General features: G+C 40.3%; 1 protein-coding gene across 1 annotated transcript; it reads left to right on the top strand.

The window, feature by feature from the left end:
- The first annotated feature begins 506 nt into the window (after positions 1-506).
- Positions 507-16,251, top strand: KHDRBS1 (KH RNA binding domain containing, signal transduction associated 1). The gene is made up of 9 exons (XM_044082663.1): positions 507-734; positions 3,322-3,446; positions 3,610-3,726; positions 11,680-11,826; positions 12,405-12,538; positions 13,076-13,268; positions 13,461-13,531; positions 15,023-15,078; positions 15,273-16,251. The coding sequence occupies exons 1-9, from the start codon at positions 641-643 to the stop codon at positions 15,362-15,364; spliced, it is 1,029 nt and encodes a 342-aa protein (XP_043938598.1). The 5' UTR covers positions 507-640; the 3' UTR covers positions 15,365-16,251.
- The last annotated feature ends 2,249 nt before the right edge of the window (positions 16,252-18,500 follow it).

Below are 18,500 nucleotides of genomic sequence, written 5' to 3'. Positions count from 1 at the left end.
ACTACATATAAAAAAAACGGGTTGAGATGAAAGACGCGTACGGGAAAAATTACTACTTTGTGAAAAGTTCTAGAAATTAGACATGTAACATGTTCCGTTCTCAGACAATGGCAAACCAAAAAAACTCCCAAACCCACCTAAAGGGCGGAGCCACACCATCAGTTATGGTGACGAATGGTCTGTGGGCGGTCACGTCCTCCACAATATACTTCTATAATATAATCCGCGTCCACAAAAAGAGAATTTGTACCAAACCCTAGCTATATTTGTGAGATTTTTGTTTTGCTTTGAAATTTATACAATATACATATGTTTCATAATAATATATAAAAGATGACCCAGGTTAAAATAGTAAACCCGTACAGTACGGTACAAACATAAAAAAAATTATCTTCGGCACTGCAGTTGAAGGGGAGGAGATTAACTTGTCATTTACATTGATTGAGAGCTATTGTTTGATGTCACTTCCTGTTTTCTGCGGTTTGTAGTCAATTTATTACGAGTCTGCCAGCCGCGTGAGTCTTTCAGTTTCTTGTAACGTTTGGGTGAGGAGACTCTACAGGAGCTATTACAACAGACGGCTTTATTTCCGTTTCCTTATTACTCCAGTATAGATATAATTTTTTTTTTTTACTTAACAATGGGATCCGAAGATAAATATCTCCCCGAGCTAATGGCTGAAAAGGACAGCATTGATCCTTCTTTCACGCACGCCATGAAATTGTTATCGGCTGGTAGGTAACGGTGATGACTTTTTCTAGTTTATTTGGAATGGGCAGTAGCTGACCCGAATGTCTTGAGCAGTTGGCAACTGGGGAAAACCTCTAAACATTTTGTAAGGAAAAGATGAATCCCGCATTGTGCGGCATTTTTTATTGTTCGTCTTCAGTCGAAGTAGGCCCCGTGTGACGACGATAATCTTTTGGGGCTACAGTTCTCGGGATTAGATTTTGTTCTGTTGGATTTAAATCATAACTTCGTTTTATAATTGCCTTTTTAGACATTTTTATATTATACGCCTGGTTTTAACAACAGAATTAATGGGTGTGGAAGGATGCCGCCATTTTAGGCGCCGCTATTTCTGTGTAAGCTGTCGGCATATTGTTAAATGGAGGGTGGTAATCGGGTACTTGATTGTTTAGCCATTTGAATTTTACGTTTAGGTAAAGGCTGTTGAGTTTTCAGAGAAGGTTGGTTGAAACGAGTTTGTTTATTGGTTGATGATCTTTATGTAACATTGGGATGATGCTACGGCAAGGACGTATTTCGGTCTAGCCAATGAAAGTGTGCAGCCTTTAGCTGTTTGTCACCCATGTGTTCTAATGGCAACACAGTTGTGGGCTTTGGTTGTTTAGCGTACAGGTAGTATTTAGACATTCCCATTTGAAAAGGGGTTGGGGTCATGTCTCTAGTTGTCAGCCTTTGTTCGAACGCGCCTTGCTAAATGCCTGTAGCGTCTTTTCGTCTCATTGTTTTCGGTTAATAGGAGTTGCGATACTCCCGTCAACCTGACACTACTATGCATCTAACTAGTCCCGGCGCGTCCTATCCTTTAGTACGCGTTAGCTTGAGGCGGTTTCTCAAATTCGTTACGCCGTTGACCACGTGTCGTAGCGTTGCTTAAATCCCTGATTTGCAGTTAGTGCGCGTAGGCATCTGCAGCAATCTAAATTTCTGTTCGTTTATTTGTTATTTGCAACGGCTTGGTTGTGAGACAGAGTACCCTACCCGTTTCGTTATGCACGCGTGATGCGGAGTTTCTGAAAAGATGCAGAATTTTGGAAGACCGACTGGGTGCAAGCCCCGCCCCAACCAACGTGACTGTTGGCTTTGTTCAGAATTGGGTAGCTTTGTCTTGCACGTGCGATGCGGGGTTTCTGAAAATATGCAGTTTTGGAGAACCGACTGGGTGTAAGCCCCGCCCCAGCCAACAACGTGACTTGGCTTTTGTTCTGAATTGGGTAGCTCTGTCTCCGATGTGAGTGTAATTATGTCTGCTGTTTGTCAAACTTTTCATCTGCTCCCCATACAATGTGGTCTACCACCGAATGGATCATTGTAAACCTTTTGTGGCTTAGAAAAGTAGTACTAGAACAAATTCCGTTCTAACAGTTTTCTAAGTTTAAAGTCTAAACACATTGGTTTCCATTTGTAACTTTTACATTAGTAAGGTGGATTGGATAAAGAGCAAACGGAGGTTATCCGTGTCCGACATAGACCACTGCTGATGTAGTTACCGCACATTTAAGTGGCGTCAGAAATCGTCGGTGTAGGGATCAAGAATGGTTTAAACGGACAAAATTGTTTAGGATAGTATACAGCGCGTAGGCTACTCGTCCACGCAAGGCTAGGGGTCATTCCTTTTCCAAGCGCCGTTTTGTTGGCGGGATATAGAAGTTACGCAGGACGCCCCCCCCCCCCCGTACTAATGTGCAGGTGCAGCTCTTAAGTGTGTCTCGCTTTGCATAGATGCCCTCAAATTATCCCAGTTAGTTTCATTGAAGTTTCTGTATCGACCACGCAGTGAATACCCAAATGGAGTAAACATTTTTTTGCAAAACAAGTTTCCTTGAGAGGGGGTGGGAATTTGGCGTGATGGTTAAGGTGCTTACCGTAGAAACACTAGGTGCAGGGTCTGACATGGGGTAATTGGTTAGACCAGTACCAACCTATGTACAGCTCTCGCTTTCCTTGGACACAGGTGAAAATTTTTGTGTGTAAATTAGTTGCTTGTTAAAACCTTTAGTGCCTCTGCGTAGAGGGGAGTATTATATTTTAATGTATTTGCAGACTGCAGTGCAGAAAGGGGTTAGTTAAATGTTTCTTGTTGTGGAAAGCTTATTTTCGTTGATTTTGTACACTCCACATCCCCTCCAAGTTACTCAAGCGTTTGCAGCAAGTCTTAATCACAGCACTCATCTTTTGCCAGATTTGAAGTATACCCATATTTGACTACAGTAATACAAGTCAGTTTTATTTTTTTGTTGAATTTGGTATCTGATACATAAACCTATTTTCAATCGCATTGAGGTGGAGGGACATATAAAACGGACATTAGGTCTTGCTTACCCAGCTAGTCACTGGAGTGCAGCAGTCTAAACCACGTTTGCACAAGTAGGCTATTGCATGGAGTAAATTTCAAGATTTCTGGGAATGTTTGGAGATGTTACCAGTTTGGAAACTGCTTGGAAACATCTATCTTCATGGATTCATTCACACAGCACTTGATTTCATGATCATTGGTGTTTTGAATTTGTTCTGTATATTGGGGGAGTACTTGGTATTGTATTTTAGTAGTAATGGACTTTTTTTTTTTTAAAGAAATTGAAAGAGTACAGAAGGGTGATTCAAAAAAAGAGGATGAAGAAACATACCTGGATTTGTTCTCACACAAGAACGTTAAACTGAAGGAACGTGTTTTGATCCCAGTCAAGCAGTATCCAAAGGTAAGATTTTTTTTACTTGACTATTTCTGGACAGTTAAATCTCGTTTTTGGGTTGCATTTTCTACTATAGATTAGGGCTTGCTAGTTTACTAACTGTGGATGTTGGTCACTGGGGTTAATGTTCACTTTGTGGGAAATAACTCAGTGCTCAATTTTTTTGTAGTTCAACTTTGTGGGAAAAATCTTGGGACCTCAAGGTAATACTATCAAGAGACTTCAGGAAGAGACTGGGGCAAAGATCTCTGTTCTTGGTAAAGGCTCCATGAGGGATAAAGGAAAGGTAAGACAAATTTGAATCTTGGTAAACTGTTGCTGTGATATGTGAATGCAAGTATATTGAGTGAAAGACTTGGCAGGTTAAGTTTGCAAAGTGTGTAAGCGTCCATCATCCAGGCATCTTTTTTCACTGGACAAAGTAGAATTTCTTAATGAAAGTGCTCATTAGGCTAGGTTTATTGTGCTCATGGTTGACAGTTAAAGTAAGCATGCTTCGCCAGTTTTCTTTAAAGTTTAGTTTTTGAGGATGCTTCTCTACCCAGATGGGTTGGTTCTCTGCCCCAAATGCCTAACAGACCCTATTAACCTTTGGCTAAAACTAATCTTTGTTGCCCACTTGTAACATCTTTCCAGTTTTATCTGTTCATGGTCTATTGAAATACTAAACTTTTTTTATCCCTGGTACTATCTTGACAGTTAAGGAGGGCATCTAACCTGCATGCATATGCTATTACACTCCAATTTAAAAATGGGCACATTACCTTATCTGGAGTTCTCACCTCGCCTCTGATTTGGGGTCTCATCTTGTGGGGATGTGACAGATCTCCCTCAGCTCAGTGCTCCAAGAAATGCACCATTGGTACGCAATCCCACTTAGTACATGGATACTTCACATTGCAATTCTGAAGACAGTTTCCCATCCAGAAAGCCTGTAGTGGTAATTTCTTAAGCTGCTTTCGAATTGCAACCCTGATCTGTTGTATAGTTTGTTGTGCCACCCCAAGGCTGTAATCTGGCCATACCATGCTAAATTTGTGGAATTGGCAACTTGCTCCTTGTGTACCTCTGTCTGAACTTACACCATTTTGCTACCATCTAGCAACTGGGTGAGATGTTCACTTGTTTAAACAGCAGTGGACGGTGCTCCTCACCCAGTGCTCACGAGGCTGCCAGGACTCCTGCCTAGCTGTGCATTGTGAAACCTTTGTAGATGCATGGCAAACACTGTAGTAGTGCATGATTTTTCTCTTGTATATGCTGGGATTACTGTGGAGTAGCCCTCCAGGGTGGTCAGACAAACTTCACTCTTGTTTTGCTAATGTCTTATTTGTGCCATAGCATTTTATTTGTATTTTATCATGATGGGTTTGCTTGATGTGTGGTGACTCACGACAGTAGAAACACTTTATTTTTCATCTTGCATTCAAGCCAGTTGTGTTCTGACAGTGTAGCTAGCATTTCCTTGCGTAAACAGGCCATGGGGATAACCCTTGTGCAGTTGTACCGAAGCACATGGCTGTTTGGCAGGGCAGATGACAAGCACCTTTTGAGATCCAAGTCAAGGGTGGTGTAAAAGGGAAAAAAACTTCTAAGATCAATACATGTTGGGTTCAAGCAAGGCACCCTTTATTACTTGCAGCAAGGAGACAAAGCATGTAGGTACAAGGTTTGTCTAACTTTCTGGTGGTCAGTATATTACAGTTCTCCATGTTTTGTCTAGATTCAAGGTACATTTCTAGCTTTGTAAAAGTAGTGCTGACCATAGTTTAAGCTTTCAAACGTCCATTATCCTCATCTAAAAACATTACTTTTGAATCTTTGGTCCCTACGGTTTACTTTCTCCAGCCACCTGTGTGCTTGAGGAATTCCTAACCGCCGTTGCTTTTTTACCTGACCATTGGAATCGTTTTTTGAGTTAAGTTTGGTAAGCGAGGATTTTTCTAATTTTCTGTCAAATTCATATTTATTAACCCATTTTGAAAAATATCTAATCTGCACGTTGCGACTGCATATATTTTGCGTCTTTCATCAACAGTGGGTTCTGGGGTGTTTTTGTTCAATTACCCATTTTATTTCACCTTTGATAACGTAACTTCTCAATTTTAACGTGTGCCACGGATTTTGCTATAGTCTCTTCAGAATGACTGCCTACTTATTCTGTTTCTCCTGATCTGAGTTTTTTTTTAATCCCTGACTGTAAGAGAAATGCATAAAAAAAAAATACACATCTAGTCCCTGATCTGAAACAGAAAAAAGATTCACCTTACCTGAGCCTACGTGATCAGATTCATGGAGACCCGTCCTACAGTCACGGATCAGAAGTGGTTGGCCTCTTGACAATTCAGTCGGAGGACTTTTCATATAAGAAGAGCCGATTTGGTTTCTTCCCCGTGCGAAGAGGGTTCCGGTCCGAAGGACCAATCTGCAAAAGGAAAAACTTCAAATATCAATACACGTTGGGTTCAAGCAAGGCACTCTATTACTTGCAGCAAGGAGACAAAGCATGTAGGTACAAGGTTTGTCTGACTTATACAGTTCTCTTTGTCACATAGAAAATGTTACTAATTTACTGCTGATGTAGTTGGATACAGCTTTCTGTATGTTACACAGAAAATACCAGGCTTATTGCTGACAATGGTCAGATTATTACTGTCTTGGGGAAAAAATATTTGAGAAACAACCTGGCCTTGGGTTTATTTTAGCCCACCTTGTCTCTTCAATTCTTCCATTGTACAATTCTAATACATGCAATACATTTTGTCTAGATTAAGCTTTCAAACATATATTTTCTTTATAAAGACTTCTAGCAGCTGCACATTTCTCGTGGCATAAGCAGAAATAGAATGTCTTTTACTAAGTTTCTAATAGCTGTGCAGATGAACAGAATAAATGTATTGACTAGCATGCACATTGCTATTATGCATTTTCCTAACATTTCCCCCCTTTAATACTTTTATTCTACTTTCAAAACGAGCATAAAACAGTTTTTTTCTTCCCTTAACCTCTTCCTACTCAGGATTTGCAGTTGAGAGTCATTTAGTTTTAAACCCATGAAAGCATTTTCAATTTTTCAGTAACTCTTCCAGTTCGGCATCTTGGTATAAGGTTTCCGAAACTGAAATATCTACAAAATTTTTGATTAGTCCTTTTATGCAGGGGATGCAGCCGCACCCACACACCATCAGTAGAGCTATCCCTACACAATCATGATACTGCCCCACCCCCCCAAACAATTTCTGGAAAGTCCGTCAATGGATTTGGTCCTGGTTTGGTCATGGCTGACACCTGCTGGATTACCTCAATATCTTGTGTTTGTGGTCAGGAATGTGAACAGCACTCCTCCTGGATTAAAGCGCACATACCACCTCTCACCACTAGGGTGAAGTCACGAGCCATGCGATTTTGAAGTACCACTGTTCTCGTGGCAAGTCAGTTCATCGGTTACCAATTCTAGGGCAGAAAAGGTTCCATTAGGGCTTTTTTCTCAGTTCCCAGGATTGATTTTGTTGCTCCATATGATCCATGTGTGATGGTCCTTTGTTATTTCCAGGGCCTATGGCCTAAGTCATGGTATTTCCAGTGCGTATTGATTTGTCCCACTAAATTGACAGGCTGCTTGATTACTCGGACATTCCGAATTTTCCCTTGAGGTAAAGCTGTCGTGTCGTATGGCCGGAACCAGGTATCCCAAACCAACTGCCGGACCAATTCTCTGGTAGCCATTTATATGCTTTTCTTCCACATATAAAGTAGCAATCTTCCACTTTAGTAACTTTATGCTCTGCATGAAACTTTTCTGTCTATTTATATTTGTAGAGATCAGCATTAAGCGTTACTTAATTGTCCTATACATCAGTTCAACAAATGAATCGTAGCTCGTTTTGCAATAGAATTTGATGTTATCTGATTTAGTGTAGCATCTATAGGGAACAGTTACACTGCAATAGCTCTAACCCACCTTGACTGTATCATTCTTATAAAAACACGTAGTTCCTTTCTGTTTAATAGACAAGTGCAATGCTACCTTATCTTTTGATGTGACATCTGATGTGTCATGAAGTTTTCCCAGGTCTTGTTAGCCCCTAGGGGAACTGCAGTTAACGGTAGCCCCCCATATGCTGTGTTGGTACTGCTGTGCAAATCCAGCAATTCGAAACATTGAAGGTTTCAGCATACGCATTTAATTGCTTGGTAAGTATTAAAGTTCGGGTGCCACTCTGCACGCTTATTTAGTTCTACTTGTGTGGCTGAGAAAAGAAATGGCCACAATAAAAGGGTTGTCACCAGTACAGTCAACAGGATGGTCATGTAATATTTTTGTGGAAACGGTTGTTCTGCATTTCTGTTTTCTCCGGTTCTTCCAAGTAGGTGTATTTGGATCTTGCTGGATTCCATCATCTTATTTTGGACACATGATTTTACTCTCTGCCCTAATAGGACCTTCAGCACCGATGGTTTCTTCACTGGGTTTGAGACAGATCAATCCTATTGATCTGACCCCTCCCTATCTAGCCAGACTTTGTGCTTGGGGTCCCGATGGAGAGGTAAGATCTTTGTCCAATTCAAAGTTTTTTACCAGCTTGCAGTGTCAGGTGTATCCATGAAGCCCGTTCTGCTATGTGCTTGGGGTCCCGATGGAGAGGTAAGATCTTTGTCCAATTCAAAGTTTTTTACCAGCTTGCAGTGTCAGGTATATCCATGAAGCCCGTTCTGCTATTTTGACTGCAGTAGGTGTCGAAAGAAGCACCTGGTAGGGACCTTCCCACCTTGGCGATGCTCGGTTCTTTCGCTTCACGATTTTAATCCATACCCAGTCTCCTGGCGTCACTGCCACTTCAGATGTTTTTTATCTGAAACAGAATTTGACTGCAACAGATGTTTAGAACTCACCTTTTTCATATATTCAGTTAGTGTAAAATCGGCTTCCTGGTCTGACATGAAGTTTCCACTGGGGTGTATAGTAAGCTCTTCCAAATAGTTTTTTAAAAGGAGTCAATCCACTCCTTTTGCTGTAGGGACAGTTCTCATGCTCAACAGTGCCAGGGGTAAACAGTACAACCAAAGTTTTCCTGTCTCTGCTATTAATTTTCTCAATTTGCTTTTTAATGTACCATTATGCCTTTCAACCAGCCCTGCCGACTGTGGATGGTATGCACAATGATTTTTTAAAGAAATACCAAAATGCTTACTTAACTGCTGTATGATTTGATTTACAAAATGTGTACCATTGTCGCTGTAGATTCTTTTCGGAATGCCAAACCTAGGAATAATTTCCTTGACAAGTACTTTTGCCACTGTAGCTGCATCCGGATTTTTTGGTTGGAAAGGCTTCCACCCACCTGGAAAACATATCTATAATGACAAGACAGTACTTTTTATTTTCACATTTGTTCAATTGTATGACATTTGTTAAATTCTATGATTCATACAGGTAGTGTGAAACTAATGTGGTGTGGGGTAACTCCCTTGCTTGGGCTTTATTGCCCCCTGTGCTTGATGTTTGTTAAATTTTGTAAATCCGTACGTTGTGAACACTTGGTTCTAGCTGTACCATCCCCCCTGTTGAGACTTGGCATTGCCCATGGCTCAATGCTGCATAGCGAAACAAATTAGAGGGTAGTATCTGTTTTCTTCTTTAGAGATGTACAGCCCTTTTTCGAGGATTGCGTCTCGTTTTATCCATCGCTGTTTTTCAGCTTGCGTAATGAGTGTCTGCATCGTTTTTAACATGTCTAGATCCAAGGGTTCAGATGGTTGCAATTCCTTATTTAAAAGAAACACTTTTGTGGCTGCTTGTTTTGCAGCTGTATCAGTTCTCGCATTACCTTTTGAAATCCTATCCTGTTGCTTGGTGTGAGCTGTACATTTACAAATGCCCACTTTCTGAGGTAACTGAATAGATTCTAAAAGCTCTAAAACTGTGCATGATTGGTTTGCCAGTAGATGTTACCATTCCCTGTTTTTTCCACTTGTGCAAACATATGTACAGTGGAAAAAGCGTACCGGCTGTCAGTAAAGATGTTTACACATTTTTACCCTTTGCTAGGGTACATGCCTGTGTTGGGGCAATCGATTCTGCTGCCTGTGCAGATAGTGTGGTAAAGATCTTGCTTCTACAACCTCAGTATCTGAGGCTATTTTCCTGCAGGACCCCTTTTGCACGAGACATCCACGTAATGTCACCTTGGCACTGTCCAGGGGGACATTCGTGAGATCTTTTCTAGGTAGGGTCTTTTGCTCAATTACCTGCAGGCAGCGGTCGGCTGTGCCATCTGCAGGGGTTGGGAGCAGCGTAGAAGGGTTCAAAGTTGTACATCGTTCAGTTGTCATATGAGGTTGGCTCAACAATATAGTCATGCAGGAAAGATGCCTACTGAGGCTGAATCCTGCACTGCCATTGCAGCTGCGACTGCTGCTTGCACACGGTGGGGTACGGATAGTGCCACTAAGTCCAGTTGTGATGAATAGTAAGCGATGGGGTGTTGCTTATCCCCATGCTGTTATACTGATGTCATATAACCCTGCTTGCAATCTATAGTCTGGAAAAAAACATTTATGATAAGTTTGGCAATCCCAGAACTAGTGAGGACGCTATTAACTGCTTTAGTTTACTAAAGGCAGACTTTGCCGCTGGTGTCCATTGTAACAAATCCTGCATAGGCGTCTTGTATATAAGGTCAGTTAAGGGTGCAGATTCCAAGGCATAGTTTGGAATCCAGCTTCGGCAAAAATTAGTTGTACAGGACATAATTTCCTTCTTGGTAGTGGGTTTTGGTGCTTGTAAAATTGCTACTTTTCTGTCCTCATCTAATGTTCTACCTTCCTTGGATGTTACATATCCTAGGTATTTAACCTGTTTTTTCCAGAGCTGCAGTTTCTTTGTTTACCTTATGTCCCTCAGCAGCTAAAAATCGTAGAAGTGCTATGGTATCTTCCTTACAATCCTGCTGGGTGGGGGGCCGCCAGCAGAATGTCATCATAAAGTAAAACCTGGCTACCTCTTGGTGGGTTGAATCCTGCCAAGTTGCTTGCCATTTCTTGTGAGAATATAGTTGGATTTTCACAATATCCCTGTGGTAGGCGTGTATATATCTTTTTCCCTGAGATGTAAATGCAAACCAATAGTGGCTATCAGGGTGTATCTGTATCGAAAAATGCATTGCTAATGTCTACCACAGAAAAATATTTTTGTTGGTTTTAAGTCATTCAACAGGGTGTGTGGATCTGGCACTATGGGTGCCCTTGGTATTACCACATCGTTTACAGCTTGCAAATCCTGGACCATATGGCATTCTCCATTGGCTTTTTTAACTTGAAGTAATGGTGTGTTACATGGTGAATCGGGAGATTCTATTAGTATTCCTCCTTTAAGTAAAGATGCTATAATAGGCTTTCACTGCCTCTGCGCCTTTTCTTAAGGGAATACTGTCTTTTGTGGTCTGAATGCTGACCGCAGTTGCTTTTTTACCTGACACTTGGAATTGTTTTTGAGTTAAGTTTGATATGCGAGGATTTTTCTAATTTTCTGTCAAATTCATATTTTTAACCCATTTTGAAAAATATCTAATCGGCGTGTTGACTGCATATATTTTGTGTCTTCGTTAACGGGGGTTCTGGGGTATTTTGTGCAATTATTACCCATTTTATTTTACCTTTAACGCAACTTTTCTCTAACGTGTACCACAGATTTTGTTGTCTCTTCAGAATGACTGTCTACTTATTCTGTTTCTCCTGATCTATGACAAGATAGTACTATTTTTCTTAGTCGGGGAAAAAAAAAATCTGAAACAATACACATCTAGTCCCTGATCTGAAACAAAGTAGATTTACCTTGCCTGAGCCCACGTGATTGATCACCAATTCGCGGAGACCTGTCTCAAGTTTCTGATGGCTGCTGCACATATTTTCATTGCAAAAGCAGAACATATTTTCATTGCAAAAGCAGAATAAAGTGTTTCTAATAGTTGTGCAGATTCATGCAGTATGAACAGAATAAATTAAGCCTTTAATGTACTAAGCATGCACATTGCTATTATGCATTTTCCTAACAGGTGGCTTCCTACATTTAGCTTTTAATATGTAGGAATACACTGTTTCTGCGCTCTGATAGTTCTCTAAAGACTTGCAACTTCCAGTAGCAGTCATAAGTTCTATATTTCCAGGTTTGCAAAACTTCTGTACAGCTGCAGAGAGAGGGTTTGGTTAAATAGTACAATTTGTGTGGTTTCCTTTTTAGGAGGAGAGCTTGCGAAAAGGAGGAGACCCAAAATATGCTCACCTAAACATGGAACTTCACGTCTTAATTGAAGTGTTTGGCCCACCAATAGAATCCTACATTCGAATGTCCAATGCAATGGAAGAAGTAAAGAAATTCCTTGTACCGGTATGTATTGAACTAAGTTGTGAAAAGGTGTGGGTAACTTGTTGGGGTTATTTCTTTCCTTGCATGTTTTTGCTGAGTACTGAGGTTGTGGTGGTACTTGGTAAACAACATTAAGGAAATGTGATCGGGGACAGTGCTTCAGCAGATGTTTACAGGGAATGTGTTCAGGGCAGTGCTTCAGCAGGTGTGACTGCCTTTTTCTAATTTCATTTAAAGGCTGAATCTGTCATGCTGTGATCACTGTGCAGGAAAAACACTAGGTCATTTTGTACATAGTGCACAACTGGGTACCCAATTTGAGTTAGTTCTGATGGGTCTACAACGGGTTTGCGGTAACTGTTTGGCCCTTTGGTAGGCAGTGTGCCTGAAGTTTAAGGATGAGTGTTTTATGGGACTCCATATTTTGTTTTAAAATGACATGGAAATGTTTTTTAGGTAGTGATAAAGGCCACTAAATTGTTTCGGGTTTTAATTTACTTTTTACATTTTTATCTTTAAAATGATGGGGTCTTTTTTGGCTGTGCATTTTAGTGTTGCGTGCATTTTAGTGTTGCTTAGCGTGTTATCCTTTTTCCTAGGATATGGTTGAGGACCTTCACCAGGATCAGTTCCTAGAGTTGTCTTATCTTAATGGTGCCCCAGATCCTTCTCGTGGCAGAGGCGGTCCTGTCAGAGGCCGTGGAGGCCTCCCACCACCACCTGCACCTTCAAGGTAAGCTTGACTCTGATCAGTCTAGTAATGTTCGTGGGCCAACTTGTATTGATACGTTAGTTTGACTAGTGTATATCAAAAGCTCATGTAATTTGGGATTGGTTGTATTAGGTGCAGAGACAGAAGAAGATTGCCATCTTGCTATATAGAAAGTGAGGGTTGTGGTATTTTCTCTTTCTGCATGGATGTTGAATTTAAAGCAGAAAAGGGTATTTCTAGTGTAGGTACAAGGTATTTGCGCAATATTTGTGTGGATGGTGTGTTCTTGGTTATGCTTTCTAGGCCTTTGTGAAAAAAGTGATCAGGGATACTTTGAAGCATGTGAAGAACCAACTATGCTACGAAGTAATAAAGATGGCTTTGTGTACTCTCCTCAGATGTGCATATTGCTTTGTATATTGTATGCCTAGTCTGCTTTTAGGGTCAGGAAAACTGGGAAGTAAATAGTTGCAGTTGCTCTAATGCAGGGACCTACTATTTTTGTGGATCATTCCAGTCTTGGCAGGTTGTTAAAGTTCTCTAATCTTTATTTGACAGGGGACGTGGTGGTGTACCACCACCTCGGGGTGCCCCTCGAGGTGCTCCAGCTAGAGGGGTGATGCCACGTGGTGCTCCTGTTGGTCGTGGAGTTCCACCTGTCCCTGGAAGAGGTGGCCCTGCTGCACGTGCTCGTTCAGCTCCTGGAATTCAGAGAATACCATTGGCTCCTTCTGCAGAGGCTTATGACTACGTAAGTTGATTTTAATGCATCAGTTATGTGAAATGGTAGTTAATATCTCATTGTTAAAAATATTAATGTAGAGCATCACACGTGCTATCCTGCTTATGTGGCTTAACTCGTGTAGTGTGACCTGGCAATTTTAGCACTAGGACTAGGTGTCTTGAGAAGTGACTCTGGGAAACCATGCCTTTTATTTTGCAGGGTTATGAAGACCAGTATGGAGATCAAGGTTATGAAGGCTATGATTCCTATTATGGTCAAAGCCAAGGAGGGTAAGTTGCAGTGAGTAAAATTGCTGTATGGTTGCTACAAGCATTTCATTATTGTATAGATGGTGTTGGCATAATGATTAAGTATTCCTGTATAATTGACATGGTTAAGGTCTTGCAGATACAAGTTGGGCTAGGCTTGTAATGGCCAGACTTTTGTAGCCTACTATCCACCTGTTAAATCTACAGTGTTTGTGGGGCATCCATTCAACCTTCAGCTCTGTCTGGAAATCGTATGCCCTATTCTAGACAAGTAGCTTTTGCTGCTTTTCCTGTGGTTTATAGTAATCAGCCCACCAAAAAGTGTTTTTTGCTTCTCAAAGGGATAATAATCAGCAATAACTTGTCTTGCTTAGCCGGTAGCTGTGCTTCAGGGATCAGGGTTAAAATATTGCCTAAAAAGGGTCTTGTACTTTCACCGAGCACAAAATGTTGGTTTATACCACAATGCTTGTGGCTTTGAAATATGTTTTGTATAGTTAAGTTAAAGTTCCTAGCTTCCTGCTTATTAATGCATTTTTCTTCCTTGACTGAGGTGGTATTGCCCTTGCACGTGATGTTCAGAAATAAAATTCTCCCCAGTAGTGAATGTGTATAGCTGCGGTGGACTGTATGTCCTCCCTGCAGTAGATAGAGTTTTAAAGACATGCAGGGTAGGTGCATGTTCCTTCTGTGAAGGCTGTGCAGTGTGCTGGCAACTCACCATGGTAAAAACTCCACTGTCAAATATGCAGACTGCTCTGCTATGGTGACCCCTAACCGGGAAGAGCCAAAAGACATTGATTTTTGTATTTATCTTGAATGGAATTCTATTTAGTGTTGGTGGGCAGAAGTATAATAGAATGTATGGTTTGTGTACCCATGCACACAACTGGATTAGTCCATGGACTAGATTCATATTGTCATCACTGGGGTCTGCTTGACGGACCTTATCTTTGGCTTGTAGGTATTCCTTTTGATAAGGGAATCTGAAAGCAAAGGATAATGCACATGATGGCAAGGAGGTTCTGCAGACTTATCCCATGCCCCACTATTCAGTGTGAGTGTAACTTGCTTTTAGTAAGCAACATCGTGCCCCATCACTGGCGGCAAACACTTTATCAGTGACCCTTTTAGCTTTAGCTCATACTGTATGGGAGTCGGGCCTTCTCCGTTATGGGAGGGTGTGTATTGAGCAAGCAGGCAGACTGAGCAAGTCCCAGCTTGACTGCACTGCTCTCTAACACTGACTCATTGCCAAGAGTAATAAATCCCTTTTCAAGGAGTAAATCTGTGTATGGGTGTCTTAAACATCTGTGTATGGGTGTCTTGAACATCAAGCAAACCCTTTTTCTGGGTGCGAGAGGTGCAGAGCGCAACTTGTGTGACCATTATAGGGCTGTCATGCTTTGCCGCCATTGTCCATATTTAAGTTTAACATTGTCTTCATGCCAATATTTGGAAGAAAGTGGCAGGAAGTTTTGTGCAGTATTTCATAATTTTTTTCTTTTTTAGTGATACAGAATATTATGATTACGGCCACGGAGAAGCACCAGAGTCATACGATTATGGTAAGTACTGTGCCCTGGTCTGACACGTAATGCCTCTGTTGTAGGACCCATTGTAGGGAGTAGTCTATGCAAAGAAGCACTCAAGGGAACGGACTGTAGACTAGATAAAATGTTAAAACTACTGCATTCTTTAGTGTACATTAAAATCAAGTAGGTGATGCGCTGTTAATGTTAGACTTTACTTTGCCTTGCAGGCCCAGATGATTGGAACAGACCATCGTTAAAAGCACCTCCAACCAGACCTGTGAAGGGGGCATACAGAGAGCACCCATACGGAAGATACTGAAGATAAATGAACGGAAACAACTGGTTTTTAACACCAAACTTTATCCAGAGCTGTTGAAATGCAGCTGCCAGACAAGTAATTGTCTAAATGTTTAATCCTTTGTGGACTTCTCCCCTGCCCTCACCACTTTCTGTTGTAAAGTAAAGCATTTTAATGTGTGCCTGACCATGTTGGGCAGCATTAGGTGGTTTTTCAGCTGAACATCTGCTAAAGGACTGGTTTATAAAAACAAACCCAATTTAAAAATCTTAATGCTTGCTTTAAAACGTTACTAGGTTTGGTGTTATTTTTGATGTGTTTTGGTTTAAACTGAGTGTAGTTGCAGAATCCCAAGTAGGCTGCATTTCAAAATTCCTCATTCAAAAACTCAAAATTCCTTTGTAAAGTGAAAATAGCAAGCACCAAACTGCTGATCCCGTTTTAGTGTTTTCTTTTAAAACTCAGCTTGCAAAGACTTCTATTCTAGCCCCTTACTGGCCCAAGTTGGTCACAAAATTTGCTTTCTAGTTTTTAAGGCGGTCCCAAAGTTTTTTGTTGAATCTTCTCCTTTGTTTTTATAGTCAGCAGTAAAGCTAATGCTGTAGGAGCAGTAATTTTGAAATTTTTTTAAAATTTTAAAAAGAGGGGCAGGCTATGGATGGGTTCAACTTTGAAGCAGTTGGAAAATTGAGCTTATTTCGACGTGGTCTACATAAAAAGGGAAACTGCAGCTAATACGGGAGACTACTCCTTACTGTACATATAAAAACTTCAATTTGTATATTGTCCTTTAAACCTGTACCTTGGAATATAGAAGTTGTGTCAGTCTGCTTTAAATAGGTAGCTTAACCTATGTCAAAACACGTTTGCAGCAGTTTGTGAATAAAGTAACTTTTTTATGAAAATAACATTGCAGAATTTTCTTTCAATTCAAAATGACCCTAAATATTTCTTCAAAGTTTTTTGTTTTGATAAGCTGATGAAATACAAAATGGTGCATGTTCCTTGAAAAGTTGTCTAAAAGATAAGACAAAAAGCCTTCAAGATTTGATCGACACTAAAAAAAATTTAAATAAAATCAGGTAAGAAGTTTGTCAACGTGTCCATTAGTAACTGTTATGTCAATATTGAGAGGGGGGGGGCATTTGTCAGTTTAATTTCAGTGCAGTACTAGGGGTTTTCAGATGTAGTTGGGATTCCAGTTTGTATTGTAGCTCAAAATTATAGCCAATATGCATTGCAGTGTAAAGAGTGAAGTTTAATGTATGGGGTTCAGATGTTTACTTAGTGTAAACAATTAGAAAAATGTAGGCTTCACAATTGGCAGTCTAAATATGAGGAGGGGAGCAAGAGCTGGGATGTTACATTCATCTATGAATCCAGCTTGGTTTTCAGTATAAAAATTGCTTTCGTGGTTATTCTCAAATGCACTGGCTCATTGCGGGGTTTATGGTTAAGCCTTTTGGGGTGCGTGGTTGTGAACTTTAAAATCAAATTCGTGTGAATTCCAAAATAGGTTTTATTCTACTGGGACGTTTGCAGAGTATTTGGTGTATGGGCAACAATGGTACCTTTTTAGTTCAATTAGTAAAATGCAATGTTAGTATCAACACTAATGTTCAACTTGAATACAAAAGTATATGAATGCTTTAACTATACCCCACTACTTAAATGCCTTTTATAGTCTGGATATCTGAAATGACCTGAATTTTCAATGATTGAAGTCAGCTTTCAGGCAGTATTTGATGAAAAGATCACTGAAATTTAAAGGAATATTACCGCAGGAGAAAGGATGAGTAAACCCTAACATTCATCGCAATTGAAGGTAACATTAACCCTCAGTCTCTAATTTTCAATAGCACTTGTCTACAAACTTGTCTTTTAAAAATGTAGTGCTTTACGTAATGTAAAAATACAGAAACAAATTATAGCATCAAAAAGTTTTCAGCATAAAGTAGTTAACTGTACTAATGCTCCTGCCCTTGTCAGTTGTAATGCAACTCTTAAACAGATTAAACCCCTTAAACAGTGAAGTGTAACATGTTAATATAACAATTTTTTTGTAAAAAGTAAGGATATTTGATAAGCTGCATGTATAGATTACTTTAATGCATGCTTATTCAGTTTAAAAAAAAATAGTTGAAGCAACCAGGTGTTAACTAGAGGCTTTTGTTTTACAGGATGCCGGTGTGCTGATTAAAGCACTACTACATGAAGAAGTCTCAAGTAAGCATATGGTAAGTATTCATTTTTGAACCCAGTATATAAAACATTGTTACATTTTTCATTCCTTAGCCTAGCATTTCAGTATACAACCTGTTCAGTAATGCATGTACAGGTCAAAAGCACATCTAAATCCCAGGCTCATATGGTATGTAGAGTTGAGCATTTAGCCTTTGTATGAAATCAATGGGTTTCGTTGGATCCCACCTGGATAGCCCAGGATCCAACCGTTTACCAGTCCATCCACCCCCCCCCCTTTTTTATTTTTTTACCGAGTTGGACAGTCACCCAAGCATTGGGGCTTTGCTATGGCTGATGATGATAATTCCTGCAGTTAAAGTAACACTGGTCTGAGGTAGCTAGTGTCATGATGTATACTATTTTAATGAATACATCTAATTTAAATCGGAGCAGATGTGGCAACCTTTAACGGGAGCAGCCTAAAGATCTAATTTGACACCCCATATGTGATGGTCAGAACTGCTCCTTTTGTAAGGGTGTTAAAAAGGCCCTCTAGTATTCGTGAACTGCACAAGTTCTCTAATGTCTGATCACCTTCTGGAGAATTAAACATGCAACTTTCTTTAGGCATCCTAGAACTCTGTGGTAGGCGCAATAGATTTGTATTACAATAGGTTTTTTTTTCTCTTATAAAATGCATGATCTGATTATTTTTTTTCTGTAGTTCAAACGGGTGGAAGCTTTCGGAACTTGAAAGCGGAGGTGACAAGATTAATATTTCATAGAGCTCCACTGCAGCTGTCAACAGTGGCTGATGTAACCAGTTTGAGAAGATTGTAAAGATGCATTGGAGTCATTAAGCTTCTTTTTGTACAGGTTGTGAAACCACAATTCTGTCTGTTGCATGGGGAAATTATCTTGGAAGAAGTGTTTTTATTTTTATTGTACCATTTGAGAACATTTCCCCTTGAAT

This window comes from Protopterus annectens, chromosome 1.part1 (genome assembly GCF_019279795.1).
Source record: "Protopterus annectens isolate FY-2018-M chromosome 1.part1, PAN1.0, whole genome shotgun sequence".
NCBI classification, from domain to species: Eukaryota; Metazoa; Chordata; order Ceratodontiformes; family Protopteridae; genus Protopterus; species Protopterus annectens.
This window is presented reverse-complemented; position numbering and strand designations above follow the sequence as displayed.